Genomic DNA, 23,248 nt, shown 5'->3' on the forward strand with positions numbered 1-23,248 from the left:
ACTCCCCTCCCCCTCCCCACAAAAAATTAATTTTTTTTGTTTCCATAGATTATGCTTTTTCATTCTTTTTCTCTTTTGCTGATGCTATGCGCTCCACCCCCGCCCCCCAACCCCTTCCCACTCCCATTATAGGTCTGTGAGGAACAGAAGTGCGAAGAAGAAGTCTTCCCTCTGGCCATGAATTACCTGGACCGTTTCTTGGCTGGGGTCCCGACTCCAAAGTCCCATCTGCAACTCCTGGGTGCTGTCTGCATGTTCCTGGCCTCCAAACTCAAAGAGACCAGCCCGCTGACTGCGGAGAAGCTGTGCATTTACACCGACAACTCCATCAAGCCTCAGGAGCTGCTGGTAATGACCGGCCCCTTCCTCCCTTCCCGCTTTCCCCTGGCCAACAATATGCCTTCTACTCACCACTTCCAGAGCGGATTCTTGGGATCCAAAATGACCCCACCAATAGAATTTACACACTTATGGGCAATAACTCATTTAATAGGAAACCACTGTCTATATTTTTTGTGTTCCTACTATGTGCCCAGGCTCCGTGCCCAGCACTGAGGCTACATCTGTGAATAAGATCCTCGAGATTTGGTGGTGAGACTCACTTCCAATTGTGTATGCATGTGTGTAGGGGATGCGTGGAATATTTTAATTAACAGTGATATTTTAATTAAATTCCAAATTTTCAAAAATAGTCTGAGAATGTGTTCACATGATAGGTATGTGTCTGCGGTGTGTGTCTCCTAAAAACTCGGAGTTCAAAGGTAATGTCCTCTGTATCTACAAAGCCTCAAGATACCAACACATTAATAGCTGTTCACTAAATATCAGTTCATTGACTTTTGAGCAAAGTCAAAATGCGGCCTTTCACTGAAGGAGTCCGAGGCCTGGGTTCCTACCTCCAGTGGGACTGTGACCTTTGTACAACCCCAGGGATCCTGCCTTATCTCTGGTTTTCTACCAGGGAACCTTTTTCCCACCTGATCTAACTCCTTTTCCCTGCAGCTTGACATATAAGACGGCCATATTGCAGCTGTACTGGATGGAAGAGCGGCTCCAAGGCCCACCTTCAGTGGTTTGCACACCCCTCTTTGCACTGTTCAGAAAAGCACCCCCTCCTTCCCGCCCCCTCCCCCCCCTTACTGGCAGGGCCTGCACAAAGTCCACAGGGCTGAGGCTGGCTTCTTGAACTGAGCTCTTTGTGAGGAGCCTTCCTTTCTGGGGCTGTGCTGCCATCTAGTGGAAGACATGCACAAGGTTGGGGGAGGAATTGCCGAGAATGTAGAGAGGGGCCTGAATGACTTCACCTTTGAACCGCTGCCAGATTTGAGCTGCTTCTGGTTTGGTCCGAGAGGCCTAGAAAGGTGCTGCCTTCTGGGAGATCTGCTTCCTTTAATAACGGTGCAAGACCAGTGGTTCGTACTCGCATTACCCTGTGAAGAGGAAGGGCTGGCATTTCAAGCCATCTTTGAAGATGTTGGTGGTTTAGTAGTTTATTAGGGCCCTTTACCCGAACTGTCCGCAGAAAGCCAAGGCAGACTTTAAAGCTTATGAAGAAAACATTGTTAGAATTGGGAACCAATTTGTCTTTCTCATGAGAGAGCAGGAAAAATAATCTTCGTATGATTCTTTAGTTTCAAGAGGATGGCGAACTGAGATGTTCTTCAGGACACCCAAATCTTTCCGAGACTAGCCAAGCACTATACTGCTCCAGACAAGCTTGGCTTTCTCCTGTTCCCTTTCCCTTTATCCCAGAAGTTGGGATTTGGAAGAGTCCTATTTTACAAATGAGAAGGCTGAGGCCTGGGAGGGAAAGGGAATCACCCCCAGCCCCACAGCTCTGGAACTGGTGCTCTGGTTGCTGCTTTAGCAAATGAAAGAGATTCCAGGTTCTCCCGGTGAATGGGAGAGGGGGTGCAGTGGCAAACAGTCCCTGCCTCTGATTCTGATGACAGCTCAGTGGAGAGGCATATTTTCTGGTAGCACATACAATGTTTTTAATGTTTTATTTTGGGCTGTTTCCCTTTGAGCACAGTTTCCCGTAAATATCTCAGTGAAAGAGGGAAACAAAGTTTCTGTCCAGGTGGGTTGCTGGTGAGAGACCCAAAAGAGACAGGGTTGGGTGGTCCCCACAGGTGCACCGAGGGACGCTGTGACACTGAGCAGGCACCTTCACCTTGCCCTGAATCACCTCCGTCTGCAAAATGTGCAAAATGGGTCTGCTAATGACCATGTGATCCTTTAGTCATGATGACAACGGCCCCTTGAAACATTTAGGTGAAAGGGCTGAGTGTCATATCCCCAAAATTTCTGCCTGATATGTCAAAGGGGAAAGTTTGAACAGCAGAGAGATAAAGGCACTTTTGGGACTAAGTAAAAGCAAGCTAGTTGGTTGCCAAGGAGTTGGGCCAAGGAACCTTATTTTGAGCTTTATCTGTGTGCGTCATTTTTCCATGAAGATTAAAAAGACTATTAATTCGGTGATAGAGACATATACAATAAATTACCATGAAAGGGCCACAATGACCTTGGCCATATCTTATTGTAGGTTCAGCTTTCTGGGTGGGCGGGAAGCAGTATTGCCGGCAAGTCAGGGTTGGGAGGGGGTAAGGGGAGCTGGAGTGGAAACGAAATAGAAGAAAATAGAATCTTGGCAACAGCTACCTGGGCTCTCATTATTTTCAGTGGAGCCTGACATTTGAAGCATAAGAAGAGCTGTCAACAACTTCAAAGCTTGAGGGGCAATTGACAAATGGGCCCGCCTTACAATCTAGCCGCCACGTCCTAATGAGCGGCCTTAAAACTGGTCTGGAGCCCAACCCCCAACCCCCTACACCAGGTCAGCCTGTGGAGTTTAGAGTCTCCTCTTCTCTTCCTGCCTTCTCCTCCAGGAGTGGGAGCTGGTGGTGCTGGGGAAGTTGAAGTGGAACCTGGCAGCTGTCACTCCTCATGACTTCATTGAGCACATCTTGCGCAAGCTGCCCCAGCAGCGGGAGAAGCTGTCTCTGATCCGAAAGCATGCCCAGACCTTCATTGCTCTGTGTGCCACCGGTAAGATGAAGCTTGAGCCAGGGAGGGAGACGGGAGATCTTTTGGGAGATGTCCAGGGAGAGGCAAAAGGCCGTACGAACTTTGATTTTAGTTGAGGAGTTTAGAGGAGGGGTGGTCTTGAGTAGTCTAAAGTCTGAAGTTTCATTCTTGGGTTGCTTTTTTTTAACTTTATCTGAGCTTTGTATATTCGCTTTCTCTGCTAAACTCATAAATGGTTTATGAGGACAGGTGTGGTTAAGGCAAAAAAAAAAAAAAAAAGAGTGCCTGTTAAAATATTCTTTATGATGGCTAAAGTGCTCTTTGAAGATTATATACATTGCTCACTGGTTGTGTTTAAATCTTTAATCTTTTAAGGAAAAGGATGGCTTGGAGATAAGCCCAAGAGGAAATCTGGAGGGGATGGGGGCAAATACAGGTTAAAGGAACAATGTCAAGATAAATATGCTGCCTGCCTTGATTAGTGGTAAGGGAGACCAAAGGAATTCTTTTTTTTTTTTTTTACTGTAGGGTATTTATGGCCTTCTAGCTGTTCACTTCTCTAGCTGTTTGCCCCACTGGGCAGGGGAGTGAACCCGGTTGGCTTTCGGTAAGGCTTTACTTTCTGAGCGCAGGGTTCTGATGGCCTCACTTCATGTGGAGGTGTTTTGATTTTGGCTGCGGGCCTTTAACATGGCAGTTCTGCCTACCACGGGGATCCCAGAATTGATACATAGTTCCTACTGCCCCATTTGCTTTGTATTTTCCTAATAAACTGAAGGCAGTGGTCTGCTATTGTCTTATTAAACAGCCTTGGCCAGTGTCTGCTGGTTTTCTTTTTTTTTTTCTTGGTAGCGGCCATGGCAGAGACCCCGGATCGTTGCTCATCTAAGGCACAGATGTCAGCAGTTCATGTTTTGACAGTCAGAAACCTTAGGTTAAAAGCTGATGACTTGGGAGGACCTTTTGGTGCCGTTCACCTCAAATTTGCCAAGAGTAGTTACATTGCTAGGTGGATTCAGGTGGTAACTCTTCTCAGTAGGTTGTTACATGTTACTCATGAGTGCTACAGATGATTCTATAATGTACAATGTAGTGCATATGCCCTGTGCTCACAGTCGGAAGGTCAGGCTTTGCTACATATCAGTGGGTGACCTTTGACTGGCTGCTTAACCTCTCTGAACCCCAGCTTCTTCATCTCCAAAACAAGCCTATTGATACATCATCCTATGGCCTTTTCAGAGCAGCTAGGAAAATTAAAATCGGAAAGGTGATGCATGTGGAAGTGCTTTGTAAACCAGAAGTGTAGGTTGGACCTTGACTGACTGTGAAAATGCTGCCATCTCCAATGTTAACCCTGATTTTAACTGTTGCGACTAAAGTGGATATGATGGCTTTCCTTTACTGGCTGCCCTTGTCTGTTTCTAGCAGGACCTGTGTGTTCTGCACTTGTAGGCTTGAGTGTGGAGTCCTTCCCGCCTCCTGCCTGTTCATCTAGGGCACAGGTTTCAACCCTTTGCTGGTTTTTCATCGTCCTGTTCTTCCGGATGCAGGCCAGGCCTCGTGGCGTGCACATGCGCCCCGTGCACCTTGGTGTGAGAGTCCATTGTCCTTCCTGTAGCCCTGAGGGTGGTTCTTAGGACCCCTGTGGACCCCTGCTGCCTTTTGGATAGTGGTCGCTCTGGCTTCCTTCCCTTCTATCTGGCGGGGGCCCGAGAGGTCAGTCCTCCAGTGACCTGTCGTTTTGTCTCCCAGGCTCGGCTGTCCCCCTCCTCTCTTATTGGATTCGCTGTGGGGGATGGGTCAGCCAGTTCTTTCTCTCTGGCCCGAGGACAGCTGACCCCCGACCCTAAACTCCCCCATTGCCCAGCTGTTGATAGCCAGAGCAATGATTTGACATTGTCTCCTGGCTAACAGATCTTTTGGGGTCCAGCCACCCCTTCCTCCTCTCTGATCTCTGATTGGGGTGGGGTGCTGGGTGGAGTTACCCCGGTATGGGCAGATCCCCAGATTCCGTCTAGACCCATTCTCGAAAACTGGGGATCCCATCCCCCATCCGTGGCCTTCTTGCCCAGATCTTTGGGCTGGCTGCCAACTCCGGGGCCAGAGTGGGGAGCCTGGGATTCCGGGGCTGAGGACAGAGGCCCAAAGGGAGACAGAGGCAGTTATAAAGACTGGCTTTTGGGGACCCTGAACTAGCTCTGGTCAGGGACTGGGAAAGGACACCCCCAAACCAAATGAAAATCGTGTGCTAAGCACTAAGCCTCAGGCGTGGACTGGGCAGAGCAGAGGGAGGTCCTTGGCAGTTTCCTGGGTCTGAAAAGGATGGGCCTTTATGGCAAGACGTTGCTTTCCCTGATCTGCATCTGGGTTTGTGCAGCTGACCGAGTCACGCAGAATCCTGGCTGCGTGGAGTTTGACAGCAGTTGGCCTCACAATACTAACACCAAAGGCCGCTTTTCTTGAAGGAAACACCTTCCATGCAGAGGAGATTGTACATTGTAGGGTCAGAGTATGATGAATGGGCGAGGACTCAGGACTCTGACCAGTAGCAGGCACAGAGTGGCTGAGGACCAGAGGTAGGAGACGCGGATTCCCCAGCCCAAGCTGTTGCTGTCACCTGCCCCTCACATCCCACACTTCTCTCCTTTTCCCCCAGTCCTGGATGTTCCGTCCTGGAGCTGATGAAACACCTGTGGCCAGGGTCTTGGAGGCCCACAGTGGGTGGAGGGTGGGGGTCCCGAGAGATGGCAGCCAACCCTCAGGCTGTGCAGTTATTTGATGGGAAAAGCTGGTTGTGAAAGAGCTGGCAGTGGTTCTGCAGTGTGTGGGGAGCGTATGTGTGTGTGAAAGGGGAAGGGAGAGCGGGAGAACACAGAGGGGCTGTGGGAAGTGTGGCAAAGTAGCGGTCTTGCTTTATGGGGCTCTAGGGTAAGATGGTGGCAAGGCAGAGAGGAGCCCTCCTTCCTTCCCTGCTCAGCCTGAAATGGCTTCTGGAAGAGGGAGGGCCGCAAGGACAGGGTATCCCTCTGCAGCAGGTCCTGGTCAGTGCAGGCATGGGTGGGTTGGGTGGGGGATCTTCCTGACCACAGCTCCTAGCATTCCCGTTCCTGGAGTTCCCAAAACTGGGGAAGCAGAACTGAGCCATAGCTTCCCTGGTTGCAGCTCTGCTGATAGAGCACCCAGGTCTGCAGGCGAGGAAAGCAGACCACTGGAGATGACCCGGGATCGCACTCTGGCACTGCGAGATTCTTGACATGTGGTATCATGCTCGGTGGATGATTCCAGTTAGTTTAGCAGAGCCAGTGGCATTGAGTTTACACCTGGCACCGGGGAGGGGGAGGTGCTCACCCTCCCTCTCCAGGCCCCCATATCCCCTCTTTCTTCACTAGAAGCCCACCCGGAGATGCTGCACCTTGCTATTTCTGCCGCACACAATAGCCGCCCCTAGGCTTCCCCACGCCAAGGCCAGAGTCCCAGTGTTGACTATAACCCATTGTGCTGTCCTAGCCCCTGCCCTGGCTTTACCTACAGGTGTTCCCTCAGATCCCATCCCCAAGTGAGAGAGAAACAGTGGTGGCCCAGAGAAGTTCCGTGATTTGGCCCTTGATCTAGAGTGGGAGATTCGCCTTGATGGGTGCTGGGAAGGAAGAATGGAAACCGTCTGTCCATCTGCAAGCCTCTGAGCTGCCCCTGAAGCTGAGAGGTCATGGGACTGAGGGGAAGTCGTTAGCACGCCCTGTGGGGACAGGCAGCCAGGCAGCGTGGTGCTTGCCATCTCTCTTCTCTGCGGATGTAAGATGAACGGGTAGCAGGCTCCTCATCGCCCTCCAGCAGCCCCCTCCCCAGCTCCTCCCAGCAGGCCTTGCAGTTTCATGGGCCTTCCCTTGTCATGGCAGTCCTGCCCCACAAGGACAGGGTATGCTGGTCCTATTCTGGGGGTGGCAGGTGAGATGTGTGCCCAGTGATGTCCCTGGCCTGAGAACACTCTGATTCTGGCCCTTTGAACTTCCACCTGGCTGCAGGTTGGAGAAGAGGAGACCTGGGGAAAGCCTGACCTGGCCTTCCCCTTCTTCTTCAGCCTCAGAGTGCGTATCTCTCTCCCCCATTGGTGAACAGGAGCAAAGCCATCACCCCTGCACCCCACGACCTTGGCCACCATAGCCAAAATGATAAGTGCTAAACTTACTGGGCAGGGCTGTGTATTCCATGGTTTTAAACTTATTTAGCTGTGAACTCCTTCTTCAGTAAAATCCTCCCAAGAAGTACAGATATGCAGCTGATGAAATGCAGCGCTTCTCAGGGCCCGTGCAGGTGAGGGAGCCCAGTGGGACCCCCAGGGGCTCTCAGGGCATCCTTGGGAGGATAAGCCATTTGTGCTTGCTGGTGCCGGGGCTGGAGCTGGGACCCAAGTCCTTTGATTCCTGAGCCAGAGTGCCACCTTTGGGGCTTTTCTCCCACTTCTGACGTGAAAGGCTGCCCTATCCTCCTGAGTGGTATCTGGGAGGTGACCTTGAGGAGCTGGTCAGCTTCCAGTAAGTTACAAAGAGCTCTGGATCCGGAGTCCCAAAATCTCATCCAGACCCCAGGCCCGACACTCGCAGTGAGTGACGTGAGCCAGATCACTTCATCTCCCAATACTTCATTGATTCACCCGTAAAAGGAGATGTTTGAAACAGATGAATTTTAGCTCCTTTTTATTTATACCTCACCGTCACCACCGCCGTCATGAACAAGCATGCAGCTCACACTGGAGCTGCCCCTGGCGCCTGTGGGTCCAGCTGGGATTCCCCTAAGGCGTGTCCCTTGCCTCCACCACTTTGCCGGGAGGGAGGCGGGAATGTCGGGTGTTCCTGGTTATGTGGGCATCGTTCCTGGCTCGGGTGAACCGCATCTGAATGAACTGTGGAATGTGCTGGGTTAGCGTTGCCAACTTCTCTCGCCCATTGGCTGAGTGTTCTTGGGGTTCTTTTCATTCCCCCGCGGGGCTGCACTTTCTCCCAGCCCTGCAAAGCAGCAGGAGACTTTGGGGACTCGATGATGTCATTTTTGGGACACATACACAACTGGATAGTGACAGATTCTCCAGGAAGCACAGAGCCCTCATTCTTCCTGGCCTGCTTGGCCTGCTCCCTGCAGCTGTCTGCAATCCAGGGATGCTGGGCGCCTTTCTCCTCATCCCTCCAGACGCTGGAGAGCATCTCCAGTCGGAACTCCCCACCATAGTCTTGCAGGAAGTCCCAGGAGTGAGAGCAGAGGAGGAGCAGGTTGCGGAGGATGCTGGCTGACATTCATTGCTTACCTTGAACCAGGCACTGTGCTTTTACAAGGATAATTTTAAGTTAATCCTCAGAACAACACTACGACGTGGGTATTGCTATTCTCATTATTTGCAGATCAGAAAATGAAGACTCAGAGAGGTCAGGCAACTTGCCCAACTTCACACACTTGGTAGGTGGTAGATGGAGATTCAGCCTCAGTCTGATTCCAGAGCTAATACTCTGAACCAGTGAGCTGTGTTCTCCAGAGGTCTGCTTTGGTTGGAGGGGAGCTGGAGGCCTAGGCCCTGGGATGGCCTCTGTTCCCCATGGCAAGGTGTGTGGCTGCTCCCGCTCTCTTTAGATCCCCAGATGCAGCAACCTGGGAGAGGCCCTCCTGGGTCTGGTGGGGACTGGGGCAGGAGTGGAGGCTGTCCAAGCTCCATGCACTTCACCTTCCAGCTGGGAGCTTTTTGAGTCCACTCTCCAAATCCTTCCCATCTCCCTGGAGAGTCTTCTGAGAAGTGTCTCAAATGCTCCTCTTCACTCTAGAGCCTCCTTTCTTTTTACTTTTCTTTTTCATTTTTATTTGAGACAGAGTCTTGCTCTCATCACCCAGGCTGGAGTGCTTGGCACAATCTCTGCTCACTGCAACCTCCACCTCCTGGGTTCAAGTGATTCTCCTGCCTCAGCCTCCAGAGTAGCTGGGAGTACAGGCGCGTACCACCATGCCTGGCTAATTTTTGTGTTTTTAGTGGAGACGGGGTTTCACCATGTTGGCCAGGCTGGTCTCAAACTTCCAACCTCAGGTGATCCGCCCACCTCGGCCTCCCAAAGTGCTGGGATTACAGATGTGAGCCACTGTGTCTGGCCTTCAAGAGCCTCCTTTCTTTGAGAAGTTTCTTTAGAAGTTATCCCTGTAGTAGTACGGACATAGCCATTACAGCACACCATCCTCTACTATCTAATGCATTGATGTCCAGCCTTAAAAAGTCTTAATGTTGTGCATCTTGGGGGCAGTCCTCCATGCTGCCTGGAACAGGGAGGAGCACATTGTAATGAGTCAATGGAAACGGAGCGCTGATCAGTTCGCTGCCTCTCTCTGCTGCAGGAGGAGGGATCTCAGGAAGTTGCCAGCATTTCACCTCTCCAGGTGGGCAGTTAAGGATGGAGAGGGTATGCCCTCACCCCGAGCGCGCCTTCTGCACCAGCCTATAGCTTGTTGGCATTTTGATCAAGAGACTTAAGAGACTGCTAAGAAATTTTTACCTGGTTTTTATTTGTTAAAATAATATTATGCGAAAAATTTACGAACTCATCTGTGTTTCTCCCACCTAACAGAACAGCTTTGATTTTCTGCGCATCCTTCCGGTACATCCCTAGGCATGTGTGTATGTAGGTACCCATGGTTGTAATGTTCATCATCGCATGCATGCATGCAATTTGGATTTGTGCTTCCTTCTTCTGAGTGGATATTGCGACCATTTCTCCATCCTGTCATAGCGACAAAGCTGATGGTTTCCAGGAATGGCTGCATTGGGTAGGTGGAGCTTTCCACAGTTGAGGGTGGGGGTTGGCTAGTTTACAGCTAGGAAGCTAGTGCACAGATGAAATGATGTTTCATTTTTCTGTTTTTCTCTCTGTTCAGTATCCTCTCCCAGTAGAGAGGGGGATGTCCTTGAGAGTGGTCCTGGAGCAGCCCTGGTGCCACGGGGAAGTAGTGCTGCTCTGTGGAGAGGGCTGCTTTGTGACTTTGCCGGCTGGTAGTGGCCGCGATACATTCTGTTGTCTCCTCATTGTTCTCCTTGGGAGTCATTCCCATTCCACATCCTCAAAGAGCAACGTAGAGCTGTAAGGCACCTGAGACATTATCCTGCCTACGATCTTTAAACTCTTTTTGACCTAAGCCATGAAGGAAGAAATACATTTTATAACACAACTCAGGATACTCGTACAAGTGTATCAGACTGATACAAAAGTTTCTCCAAACAATATTTACTCTTCAGTACATGCAGTGAGTCTGATACTTTCTATCCTACTCTATTTGGTTAAAGGAGAACAACAACAAAAATTGCTGGTCACGACCCACAGATGCATTTCATGACCCATTAATGAGTTGCAGCTAGAAGTTAGAAAAACACTTGTGTCACCCAACCAGTTATTAGACAAATGGGAAAGCAAGCCCTTGGGAAGAGAAGTGCCTTGCCCACAGTCTGACGTCTGGACCGAGCTGGAGGGCTGATGTTGCCTCAGTGTTTGACTCACCTGGAGGAGAGGTGGGGCATGCTCAGGGATCCAGAGGAAGACGCTCCTCTCTCCTGGGTAGCAGGCAACAGAGGGCAGCACGGCCGCCATCCTGGTCTCTGGCAGCTCTTCTCCTCTGGCTGTGGGAACACACGGCTCCTTTGGTGCCACTCTGAGCTGCTGAGAGGCAGCCAAGTTCAAGCACTAAATGCTCCCCTATTCTGTGGGATGGGACAACGTCCCCAGGAGGACTCCCCTGAAAACTTTCTTGGTAAAACAAAAAGGGAGGTAGAGTCTCCCTGTGCCACTGGTACACCTGTTCCCCCTATGCCTGCTGGCTTCCAGAAGTTCATCCGTATGCCAATAGTAAGAGTCGGTTTTGCTAGCAGTGGGACAGCAGAGACGGGCATGTGTGAGGTGTGCTTCCCGGTCTGAGGCCTGTGGCAGAGGGAAGGGCGGGCGGGGATCCTTTCCTGCCCCTTCCCTGGCAGATGCTCCCACCCGGGCCTTTATGGGCCCAGGGCCATGGGCCGGCTGCCCCGCTTGTGTTATGAATGTCACAGGGGGGAGCTAACGAGGTTACTGGGCAGAGAAGCGCTCTCCTGTGACCCGTGTGGAAGAGACCTACAGCAGAGCAAGAGGCAGGGAGGCCGGCTTTGTCACATTGTCCATGGTGACAGAGAAGGCATAGGAGGGGCGGGTGGACAGCAGGCGTGGGCATAGCACCATTATATACGTCCCTCAAGAGGTGGAGATGGTGAGAGGGCAATGGGAAAAAAAGCCAAGGAGACAGGCAGATGGCCAGGTTTGCTCTGCGTTCATGATGGGAGGGGAGGGCTGTGCTTGGCTCAGGGATCCACAGTGTCTAACTTGATGCTGGGGCAGTGGGCTCACCATTAAAACAGCTGCTGTAGAAAATGTGTTTGTAATAGAGCGTGGTGGGAAGAAGGGGAGATACAAGAAGGGCTGGTTTTGTAGGTTTAACCTGATTATTTTTGCTGTACGTTGAAGGGTGACCCACGGTTCCTCTGTATGCTCTGTCTCCTGCCCCCACGTGCCCCTTCCATGTCTACACACAGTAAGTTCACTAGAGCAATGCTAAAACTGGAAAGAGTACGCTTTGCAAGACTTACTGCACTCCAGGACCGTCACTAGAGTGATGACTGAAACTATACCCACTCTAACGTCATGTCAACATGAGCAGGGGCAACTTAAACTCTCAGAAGTCTCAGGGATCTCACCCATACCATTAGGGTGACGCTCTTGTGCACTTTCTGTGGCTGATGGGTGAATTAAACAGGACGTAACGTGTAGCGTATTGCATACGGTGGTCATTGGTAGCTGTCGGCAGCAGTAACAGGAGGAAGTTGGCTGTCTTTATTTCCCCTTGATGGACCAAGCAGCTGCTGGATCATGGCCACCCAGCCCCTGGGGTCTGGTCTTTCAAGAGGAGCCCTCCAGCACACGGGAGCATCCTCTGTATTTGTTGTCAGAAATGGCAGTGGATGGGGTTCCAGCGTCTCTGATTTATTACCCTCATTCTGCACTTCTCTGTAGCAAGTCACATTTTTTTCTCTTAGTAATAAAATGGGGACTTCAGGCTCATGAGTCATAACGTCGAAACCAAGTCACCCGTCTGATTCAGATGCAATGATTAATCTTTGGTGCTTAGTTAGAGCCCTGTGTTGGGGTTAGAATCCTCTGCCCTAATGTTCTGAGGGTTCTTGCTGTTGGGCCAGAGGTTGGGAACTGGGTGGAACTCAGCCCCGACTCGCCCACTTGCTGCATTGCTGCTGCTCGCATTTCCTTTTTTAAATCAAATCTTTTTTTTTTTGGGGGGGGGTCATATTAATCCTTGATGCCTGTCCAGAAACTATAGCAAGATCCCATCTGAGTTAGCATTCTGCATAGATTTTGCCCGTTTCTCCCACCTCCTTGTACTTTCCCTCCTTCTCACGTCTGGAGCCCCCGGTCTGTCCTGCTTGCATGGCCCATGGGGTACCTTATCTGCACTGGTCTCAGGCATTCTCTGCTCTGTTCCCTCCGTCACCTCTAGAGACCATGACTCGCTCACCTTGCTGCCCCTACCAGGGTCAAGAATGTTACCTCGGACATGCTTAATATGACTGGCATTTGGGGACTGGCGACCTTGAATCCCTGTGCATTCATTGTGTGCACTTAGCTAAGCTGCCTTCCTTCCCTGCCTCAGTCTCCTCCGTTTAAATCTGGAACAGCCATGGTGATGGTAAATAAACACAGGCTTCTTGGGAAAGAACTCGAGGGAGGACATGCCTGCAGGGCACGGGGTCACTCGTGCCGCCGACCTGCTGCCATCCTGTTTCTGAGTCTCTGCAGTCTCGGGGAGCTCCAGGATCCAAATGCGTTCCGTGCCCTGACCTTCTGCCTCTCATTCCTTGCAGACTTTAAGTTTGCCATGTACCCACCATCGATGATCGCAACTGGAAGCGTGGGAGCAGCCATCTGCGGGCTCCAGCAGGATGAGGAAGTGAGCTCGCTCACTTGTGATGCCCTGACCGAGCTGCTGGCTAAGATCACCAACACAGACGTGGTAGGTGGCCATCACCTTCTTGGCTAAGTCCAGATATCTCTTCTCAGCTCAGGGAAAGAGATGACGGATTTGATTATGTTGTGTCAGAGGTATATTTTTGGTTCGTTCTCTTAAGATCGACATCAAGGGAGTACAAAGTTCAGCAGGTGACACAGCCTCTTAAGGTTCTGAAAAGCTGTGCACCACAAAATACAGAAGAAAACTCAGCAAGCAGATGCGGGGGGCAGGGGGCGGGAGGGCTGTTTACCGATGTTCCTCTATGGCGTGGGCTTCCCAGTGGGTCTGAATTGTTGCTTCATTGCCATATTTGTACACGCTGCCGGGCTGCCTCTGCCCAGCAGTGAAGAGCTGCCGTGTCTGCTCACACACGCTGAGGCTGTAAGGCGCACAGAGGAGGAAGGAGAGCCAGGACTCAGCTGCCGTGGACGGAGCAGACACACAAGAGGTGCCCCACTGTGAGAACGGTGTGCGTCCCTGGCAAACCTCTCCACCCCTCCCCGCTCTCTCTTCCCTTTTGTTCAGTGCAGTAATGGATTACAAAGTGCTTTCAAAAGACAAAGTGCCATAGAAACTCAAGAAACTATTATTAACTCTGGAGCTTCCCCATTCTGTGTGCCCTGTGGACGGCTGAGAGGCTGTTACTTCCTGTTGCCAGAATTTGGAGTTCCTGAGAAGAAAGGTTTTGAGAGAGACCAGGGTCAAGTGAGACTCCGAATTGAATTGGTAGGAAGCTGCAGTCCTAGGGCGCTGGAGCCAGGACAGTGCTGAGAGGTCAGGGAGGCGGTTCCTTATTTTCCACGGGCGGGGCAGGGGTTGAAGTGACCAGCCAGAAGGGGCTGGGCAGTGGCTGAGCTGGGGCTAGAACCCCCAAGCTCCGACTGCCCCCTGGAAACTTTCCACTCCACCCTTGCTGCCACTCCTGGGATCTTTTGGTTTGAAAAAAACCCTTGGGTTTAAAGTCAACCCGAGAGAGGGTTGTTGGCCCTGAGCCCTCATGCATCACCATGGAGAGGCTGAAGAATGCTGGGCACTTCACGATGACACCCTCTGGATGGTCCAGGGGGATTCAGATGCCCTCTGGGGGCTTTTACTGAGTTAAGGGATCATGTGATTTACAGGCCTATGGCTGAGGCCTGCACAAGGGATACTGAACAGATGAAACTTTAGAGAGGCCACGGCGGCAGCTCGCTGGCTTCCTCTCCCGCCCACCTGGATTTTTCCTGGGGTTTGTTCCCAGCTCAGAGAAATGGTGCGGGGAGATGCTGACCGAGCAAATCTGGGGTCCTCCTCCGAGATAGTTCTTAGATATGGTTTTAAAATGCGGGCTCCAAACATACGCTTTTTAAACGAGGACTCCAAAACACAGACTGAAACGCTCCCTCCAGTGCAGCACGAAGAATGCTTTTCTAATCCTCCAGAGAAGAGTCGTGGACAGGACTTAACGTTTATAGAAATGGTACACTTTCCTCCTTTTCTGAATGTCTCCAATTAAGGCTGCCTTACAAATGGGACTCCCAGCCAGTTTAAGACAAGTGCTTCCTCAATGCCTGGAGACAAAAATGTCAGTGACAGGAGTTTGAGCAGCCACCCCCTCCTCCTGCCCCCAGGCATTGTAACCTCCCCCTGCCATGTTGATAGACCTGCTCTGATGGGCTGACCACCCTACCGGCTCCAGCCTTTTCCCACCTGCCTCTGTCCCCCCTTACTGATCTCACATGGACAGTGGTGTCAATTTCACTCCTGGGAGTTGCTGCTAAGTCTCTTGGCTTTTCAAGACTTCAGGCAAGTCAGTCTGTCATCTCATCTGGAGAAACTGTTTGCCTTTTTCTGATACTACGTAGCCAGTCCATTTAAGGCAGCTGACCAACTCTGTGAAATGGACATGAAGTGGATACGAAGCTGGTTTAGGGGTGTCCTCCTATAAATCCCAACTGTTGGTCGAGTTGGTATCTCATTTCTATAATGGGCACACACCGTGTTTCTTGACTGGGGCTGCCTGTGTATGCCTCATTCACACCAGTGGGCTGGGTTGAACATTTTCATACTTAAAAACCAAGAGTGAACGTAGTGAAATGTAAAATTCATAACGCTTTTTCAAACAAAAATCTGAGACTTCAGGAAGTTCCAGGCTTACCTCTGGCACCCCAGATGCTTGTTCGCTCTCCCTGAAAATGTTTTTAGTGGAAATGTTCAAGCAGCTCTGGGCTAGGCTGTGTGTGTGTGTGTGTGTGTGTGTGTGTGTGTATGCAATTTCCCAAATGCTAAATCTCCTCCCATCCGTCAGCCTGTGTTCTCTGAAAAGCTGACGCTCAGAGGGAAGAAAAATAAAAGGACTAGAATTTAGAACACATTAGCATTTGGAGGGAGGTGAGTTTTGCTTCCTGAGCTCTGTTTACCATTTCATGAGTCAAGAAGTGGTGTATGTCCTTCATTCATTTCTGGAAGTCTTTAAGGAAGGCCCGGTTGTTACTATAAGTTGGGGTGGATGGGTGGCATGTGGGAAGCAGAGGATGAGATTCCTGCATTCAAGGAACTTAGCAGTTGTATGATGAATCAAGAGTAAAGCATGCAAAACCCTGGCAAATGAAGAACATAAATGAAGGTGTGCTAAGTAATGTGTTATGAACGCCCAGTGCAGTAGGAAATCAGCCCAGAAGAAGGCGCTCGTGAGGCCTAATGTAGAACGCCGGCCTCCCAGCAGAGAAAACTTAGTGACAGAAACTGTTCTTAGAGTAGAGAAACAAAATGTACGGACACGCAATTATTCAACTGTAAAAAGAAATGAAAGTCCAATCCATGTTATAACGTGGGCAAACCTTGAAAATACTATGTTAAGTGAAATGAGTCTGATACAAAAAGACAAATACTGTATGATTCTACTTGTATGAGGTACCTGGAATCGTCAAATTCGTAGAGACAGAAAGTAGAATAGAGGTTCCCAGGAGTCTGGGGAGAGGAGAGGATGGGGAGTTAGTGGTTAATGGGTATGGAGTTTCAGTTTGGGATGATGAAAACAATTCTGTAGATGGACAGTTCTGATGGCTGCACGAAAGTATGAATGTACTTAATGCCACTGTACATTTCAAAGTGACTGAAAAGGGAAATTTGACATTACGTGTATTTACGACAGTAAAATGTGTGTGTGTGTTTATGTATATACATACATACGTAAATGGATATATATATATATGTATGTACACATGTCTGAAACATCCTCGGGCCACGCTGTGAAATGCCCATAGGTTGATGTTGAGCTCTTCCCTGGAAAAGTGAAATACACAGGACCACATTTTGCTCCCTGGCCCTAGGGCACTGACAAACAGGAATCGGGAAGAGCTGACAGTTTCCCCCCGAACCCCTGAGTTATACGTCAGCTCCTACACACCTTGCTGTTTATGATCTCTTCAAACTTGCAGTGCTCTCTGCCACTTTGGGGGTTAGGTCGTGGGTTGTCGGGGATGGAGCTGTTGAAAGAGGGTCCCCCTGATTCTTGTGCGATAGCCAGGCGAGTCTGTGGTTCACTGGCCAGCAGCAGGTAGCTTTGATAGGAGGGACCCATGCAGCTCTGAGAAAGTCGGCCTTTGTTGCTGCGTCTGGTTGCCAAAATAAACCAGAACGCTTCATTCCAAAGAGAAAGCTGAGTGAGGGGCCTGACAGTTTTACAGGGAATAAAAGTCTCAGAGGGTGGTATATTTTAAATACTTTTTCCTTCCAATCATAAGAGTTGCTAAAAACAGCCAGAGAGGCAGTTTGGCTTTAGGGGAAACATCTATTGGGGGTGTCCAGTGTCTGGGTAGGTTTGAGAGGGGAGGGCGCCACTGGCCTGGGTCCCCGGTGACTGGGGCCCTGCTTCCTTGGGCTGAATCGGGGTCCTCTTCCGTCCCCTCTGCGCACTCCTCGGGCTGCCTGCCAGCATTGATCTCACTGCTTCCTTGTCTATAGAACCTCTTGAATAAGGCCCAGCTTTTCCTCAGCTCTTTATCCAGAGCCCCTGGCAGAATCGTTGGGAGTGATGCTTAGGAGAGGAAGGGAGGAGGAAGGAAGGCGCAAAGGACAAAGGCAGGCAGATGGGTTTCCAATGTGTTTCCGACTCACTAGTCTGTCCATGTCCTTTGAAAAGCTTTATCTTTTTTTTAACTTCAATTCTGTGTCAGGGCCTTCCGAGCCCTCTGAGTTTTCCCTAACCTTATCTTAGAGTAAGTGGCTTCATTTTCACATGACACAGTTGCACAAATTCATCAACTAAAACATGGAATTGAGGCTCACGGGCCATAAAGATGTTGTGAAGTTCATTGTAAGATATTTAACAGAATAAAGACTCTAGTCATCTGTTCCTTATATTGATGAACCTTTTTTTGTCTAAGGCACATCAAAACTCTTTGTCACATTCTTTAAAAAAAAAAAAAAAAACTTTAGATTCAGGGGATCCATGTGCAGGTTTGTTATGTGGATATATTGTGTGATGCTGAGGTTTGGGCTTCAGTTGAATCCGTCACCCAAAGAGTGCACACAGTACCCAATAGGGAGTGTCTCAGCCCTCATCCCTGTCCCTAGACACGTTCTTAAATATTGCCCAGAGAAGATTCCAGGATATCCCTTCCTTAGGGTCATCCTGGCGTTTTCTGGTCCTGGTTGTCAATGAGCTATTAAAAAGCAGGGAGGTGGAGGCGCCCCGGAAGAAGTCTCAGTTTCGACACGTGTGTGTGTGATTCATGGGCTTTAGCATTGCGTCTGCTCTGTAGCTGGAGGCGCCGGTGCGCTCTCCGCACAGGTCGTTTTCAAGGCTCCACTGTTACAGATTCTGTCTTCTGTGGACTCTTGAGGGCCTGTGGTCAGGAACCTTGTGAAGTGTTGCTGGAAGCTGGGGGTGGGGAGGTGGAATCGAATCAGGGGCTGATGCCTCCCTCTCCTGCCTCATTTTTCTGTGGGCCTCATTTGGTATGCAAGGAAATAAGCCAAACAGCCTGTGAAGAAAGGAAGAATGAGATAGTTTCCTAAGTTGTCTCTGCCTGAGTTGGCCGCGGGTCTGGGGCTCATTCAGCCCTTTGTCCCCCTGTTGAGTGCAGTGCGTGTGTGTGACAATGGGGTTGTGCAGTTACACTGAGGGCTAATGGTAGGAGGTTCCATCAGCCCATTCATGGAGGCAGAGGAGGGTGCAGGGCGCGGAGCTGGAGCCAGCAAGCAGAGGAAGTCAGAGGCCCTTGTAACGAGCTGAAGATCACAAACACTGCTGTCAGGGCTCCAGGCGTGGGGGCGGGGGCAGCCAGGAGGGAAGGGGGCAAGGGAGGGGGCCTATCATCATGGAAGCTGGAGGTCTGCCCGACCTCCAGCGCAGTAGGGTACCACCTGTCCAGGCTGACAGACGAGCATTATGGCTTCCCTTTTAATCAGCTTAATTTGGGGCATCTTAACACAATGGCTGGTGCTTTGGAGGCTGCAGGAAAGCTGATGTCCTAGAGCCGCCGCACTTTACTTGTGTGTAACATCTTTTGATTAGAGGCGCTTTCGTGTTTTTCCAGCCACTTGAGCTATGTCTCTCTTTCTTGGAGAGTCTCTGGTCTGTATGTCTTTACTTAGAGCTTAGAAGTTGAGGTATATAGGAAAGAAGGAGTTCTGAAATTGGAGGCTTGCCCTTTCTAAAGCCAGTCTGAGCTTTTAGCCAGATGTCACTGCGGGGCAAACCACGTCCACTCTCCACGCTCCATTCCCTAGCTGGGAAACGAGGGCATTTGGCTGCTTGATTTCCAAAGGCCCTTTAGACCTCCAAATTCTCCAAGTCTGTGATTATTTATGTATGTCTTCTTATAATCCAGCCCCTTTGGAAACACTAACTCCAGTCTTCTCTCAGCTTTATCCTCTAACAGAAGCAACCTGGTTGGATTTAAGGTGGAGGTCTTCCTCTCTCCAGGTGGCTGCCCCCCACCCCCCCCCCCCCCCCCCATCCCATGCATTCTTCTGCCCTCCTGCTTTGGGCAAGACCCAGGCGATGTGGAGTTGGCATGTCCAGTTGCACGTATCAGCACCAGTGCACAATCTCCTCTCCCTTCACTTCCCACCAGCACATAGAATTTATATGCCCTTCACAAGTCCAAAAAGGGGCCGGCCCCTGCCATGCTGAACAAAGGTATTCTTATGCAAGCCGTGAGCTCTGTCTCATGGAAGGGAGAGGCCAAGTTCTCTTTCCACCATCAGAGAGTAGTGTTCAACATCATATACGCAAGACAGGCTTTTGCCCTTTTAGTCTTTCTGAGCTAGAATGAGGGATTTGTGTAGTTGAAAGTTGAGCTGATCATTGTCAAGTTTCATGGAAGTGGAACCTGAAGGGAAGGTTAGGCGGAGACTGCAGAGAGGGTTAACGTCCTGCTTTGCCACAAGGTACGTCTAGAAGAGGCTAGGGAAGGGAGTTCAGAATTCTTCAATCCATGGAGTACCTGCTTTGGTCATCCTTTTATCTTCCAGTCAGAGGGGTCATCAAGTAAGAGCTGGCCAGGCTGGGCGTGGTGGCTCATGTCTGTAATCCTAGCACTTTGGGAGGCCAAGGCGGGTGGATCACCTGAGGTCAGGAGTTCGAGACCAGCCTGACCAATATGGTGAAACCCTGTTTCTATAAAAAATACAAAAATCAGCTGGGCATGGTGGCGTGCGCCTATAATCCCAGCTACTCTGGATGCTGAGACGAGGATTGCTTGAACCTGGGAGGTGGAGGTTGCAGTGAGATGAGATCGCACCATTGCACTCCAGCCTGAGTGACAGTGAGACTCCATCTCAAAAAACAAAACAAGACAAAGCTGGCTGTAGTCAAGTCAGTGATGATTTGGATTGAAATCAAAATGCGACTGAAGAAAAGAGAGAGTATGCAGTTTTGTCTGTCTATGAAACCTTCCTCCGTTTTGTGTGGGACAGCCTGCGCACTCATTCTTGGCTGGAACTTACATAAAACGCTACTGTGCACGCACATGTCACCTCAAGTCCTGTGGCTCTGAAAGTCCAGTGAAAGTGACAGTCAGACATCCCAGTCCTTTCTGTGGGGTTTTCTCAGAACTGTTCCTTTAAGGTCTCAGGCTGCTAGAAGGGAAGGCTAATAGCAGAAAAAGTGGGAACACTGGGAACCCCAAAGGAAAGACGTGCATGGCCTGAAACCGAGGTCTTTAGCTTTCTGGAGCCTGGTCTCCCCATGTGGAGGGTCATGCTGGCATGGTTAAGTCACTAATGGCCATAGAGTCCCAAGTTGGCCATATTGCAGTAGAAGATGCATTAAGCCAGATGACCTTGCCGGGGGCCAGAATACAGCCTGTGAGGAAGGAGAGCAAGGCAGGATTGGGCAGGAGGCGAGAGCGTTTTTGTTGAGGAGCAAAGTTCCACGGGACCGCAACTTGGAAAGTAGTCACCAAGGGCTATGTCATGCGAAACCCTCTTTCAAGGTACCACATTGCTACACCTAATGGGCATTTCCTTTTTAAAGTAATGGTTCAGAGCTATTGTCTACCATACCTCGTGTGCACCTGCACACGCGCGTGCACAGTCCCTCAGTCAGCTGAGAATCCTGCCATCTCCTTTACATAACAAATGCTCTTAGGCCTTATGCTTTGGGTAAGATTTGTCTTCCATGGACAGGTATTCAGTTGGAAACAAGGCTATAGTCACTGACTCTATGGTATGGAGGCACTCTGATTTAGCTCCTCTGCCTCCTGGAAAAAAACAATTGTAAACATCCCCTTCGACAGCTTCTCGACAGTGGAGGAACATTACACATGAACTTCCTGGACTCAATGGATTCTCCTTTGCAAGAAAACAAACAAAACAAAACAAAAAAAAAACAGAGAAAGAAGAAAATATGAATTTAGATTGTTAGGTCCAATGTTTCACTCAGTGAGTGGCTACAGGAGATGAGGGAGGACAGATGGAATGTGGGGTGGAAGCTGCTGTTCTGGATCTGAGCTCTTGCCCATGTACGGTGGAGAGAATATCTCACACCACGATGATTCCGGCATTTAAGTGAACTCCTTCACGCGGTGCTCACATGGAGAAAGGGCTGTCTGTGTCTATCCCAGCTTTAGAAGAAAAACTGATGGTATGAGACTTGCCATTCCTCCCTGATGTAGAACCTTCCTAAGGGACATTCCACAGTAGTTTTGACCGTAGTCGCTTTTTGCCTGTAACCCCCACATTCATTTTGATTCTATACTTAATATTAAATTTTTTAGATTATAAGGATTTAAGGTTTTCACACATCTACTGAAATGCAAGTGCCCCTAAAAACATACTTTTAGGCCAGGCTCAGTGGCTTATGCCTGTAATCCTGGTACTTTCGGAGGCCAAGGCGGGCAGATACCTGAGGTCAGGAGTCCGAAACCAGCCTGGCTAATCTGGTAAAATTCCATCTTAACTAAAAATACAACATTAGCTGGGCGCGGTGGCTGGTGCCTGTAATCCCAGCTACTCGGGAGGCTGAGGAAGGAGAATCACTTGAACCTGAGAGGTGGAGCTTGCAGTGAGCCGAGATCGCGCCATTGCACTCCAGCCTGGGTGACAGAGCAACACTCTGTCTCAAGAAAAAAAAAAGAAAAAAGAAAGTAAAGGAACATTATACCTTAACTTTTCCCACCTAGCAAGTGGTAACCTATGAGGACAGCACTGCCACGTGCTCCTTGAGGGAAGAACTTGGGGAAGCACTGTACAGGGATGAGGCGGGTGAGCCCCAAGCGATTTCTCATCATTCATTCAGCTCAGCAGGTCGGACAGGGTAAGGGACGTAACCGGCAGATGCCACAGGAACGTCTGAGAGGTGTTAGCAAGTCCCGGAGGCCAGTGCCTGACTCCGTTTCAGCCTCGTTCAGGGTGGCACGGAGCCTCCTGCCCCTGGTTCACGTCTGTCACGTTCAGCACTCTACCCAGAACCAGACACACAATCTTGACACACACTTCACCAGTCTTGACTGAACGCAATTCTGTATCTCATTTCAAATAAATCTGAGGGATTCTTTCAGGTTCCAGGACCAATTTATTGTTACACATAATCATAATCATTTATCGAGCTCCACTTACGACTGCATGTATATCAATATCATCTCAGTTGCCCTTTTTACTCTGAGAGTTTTGTGGGGAAACTCTGAGATAAGAAAAGTTAAATAACTTGGGGGCCACCTGCAAGTATGGTAGGTGGGCAGCAAATACCACCCTTCCTCATCTCATTGTTCCAGGTGATATTTCGTCTCTGCCTTTGGCCCCTTAGTCTGTGGTTGTTCCTAATCTTAATTTTCATTGAAAGCTGTAGTCTGAAATGTGGAATAGACGAGAGATAGGAAAGGAACATTTGAGGGGTGTGGAAATTTTGTTCCTTAGTGGTTAGTTCCAACTTTATTTCATTTATTTATATGTTTGTTTTTAAAGATAGGGAGCTAGCTATGTTGTCCAGGCTGGTGTCGCACTGGTTTCAACTTCCCGCCTCGGCCTCCCAGAGTGCTGGGATTACAGGCGTGAACCAATATGCCTTGCCAGCTGTATTTTAGATCTTTGGGAAATAAAGAGAATGCTTTTGGACTTGGCAAAATAGAAACCTCTGGGTGGGGAGAATTGCACAGTGAAAGAAACAAAAGGGAAGTTTGTATTAAACTATGAAAAGACACAGGGAGGTTCAATTTAACATATTTTGCTTATGTATGTGCTTCTTAAGAGAGTGCACAGAGGCACCTTTGCAGAGGTGAGAGGCTAGAAAATGCCTGTTAGAAGCAAGTCTACTGTTCGCACCCTCTTACTAACACCAGCAATGGTCCCTGTCTAGTGATAGCGGTGATTTGTCATTGCGTCGCATGTCACCTGCCTAAGGGAAGCTCCTGCCTGGGGCAGACACCCTGTCCATTTCCCCTACAATATAGACTGATAACTAAAGCAATGCTGCATATTCTTGCTTATTCCCAAATTGGATGGCTCAAGGGTCCAGAATGCTGTAGACATTTTGCATTATATCTTTATGAGAGTTAAGGAAATGGTAAAGAAGCGGAAAAAATTGGGGATTTTTTTTTTTTTTTTTTGAGACGGAGTCTCGCTTTGTCGCCCAGGCTGGAGTGCAGTGGCCAGATCTCAGCTCACTGCAAGCTCCGCCTCCCGGGTTTACGCCATTCTCCTGCCTCAGCCTCCCGAGTAGCTGGGACTA

The 23,248-nt window shown here is 49.8% G+C and overlaps 1 protein-coding gene across 1 annotated transcript in view; it reads left to right on the forward strand.

Annotated features, from left to right (window-relative positions):
- CCND2 (cyclin D2) overlaps positions 1-23,248 on the forward strand; it is a 31,926-nt gene that overhangs the window by 2,135 nt on the left and 6,543 nt on the right. Inside the window, exons 2-4 of the mRNA XM_023202073.1 lie at positions 133-348; positions 2,889-3,048; positions 12,947-13,095. Coding sequence (XP_023057841.1) covers positions 133-348; positions 2,889-3,048; positions 12,947-13,095 — 525 coding nt within the window. The remainder of the gene's footprint in view (positions 1-132; positions 349-2,888; positions 3,049-12,946; positions 13,096-23,248) is intronic.

Source organism: Piliocolobus tephrosceles, chromosome 10 (genome assembly GCF_002776525.5).
Source record: "Piliocolobus tephrosceles isolate RC106 chromosome 10, ASM277652v3, whole genome shotgun sequence".
In the NCBI taxonomy this organism is placed as follows: domain Eukaryota; kingdom Metazoa; phylum Chordata; class Mammalia; order Primates; family Cercopithecidae; genus Piliocolobus; species Piliocolobus tephrosceles.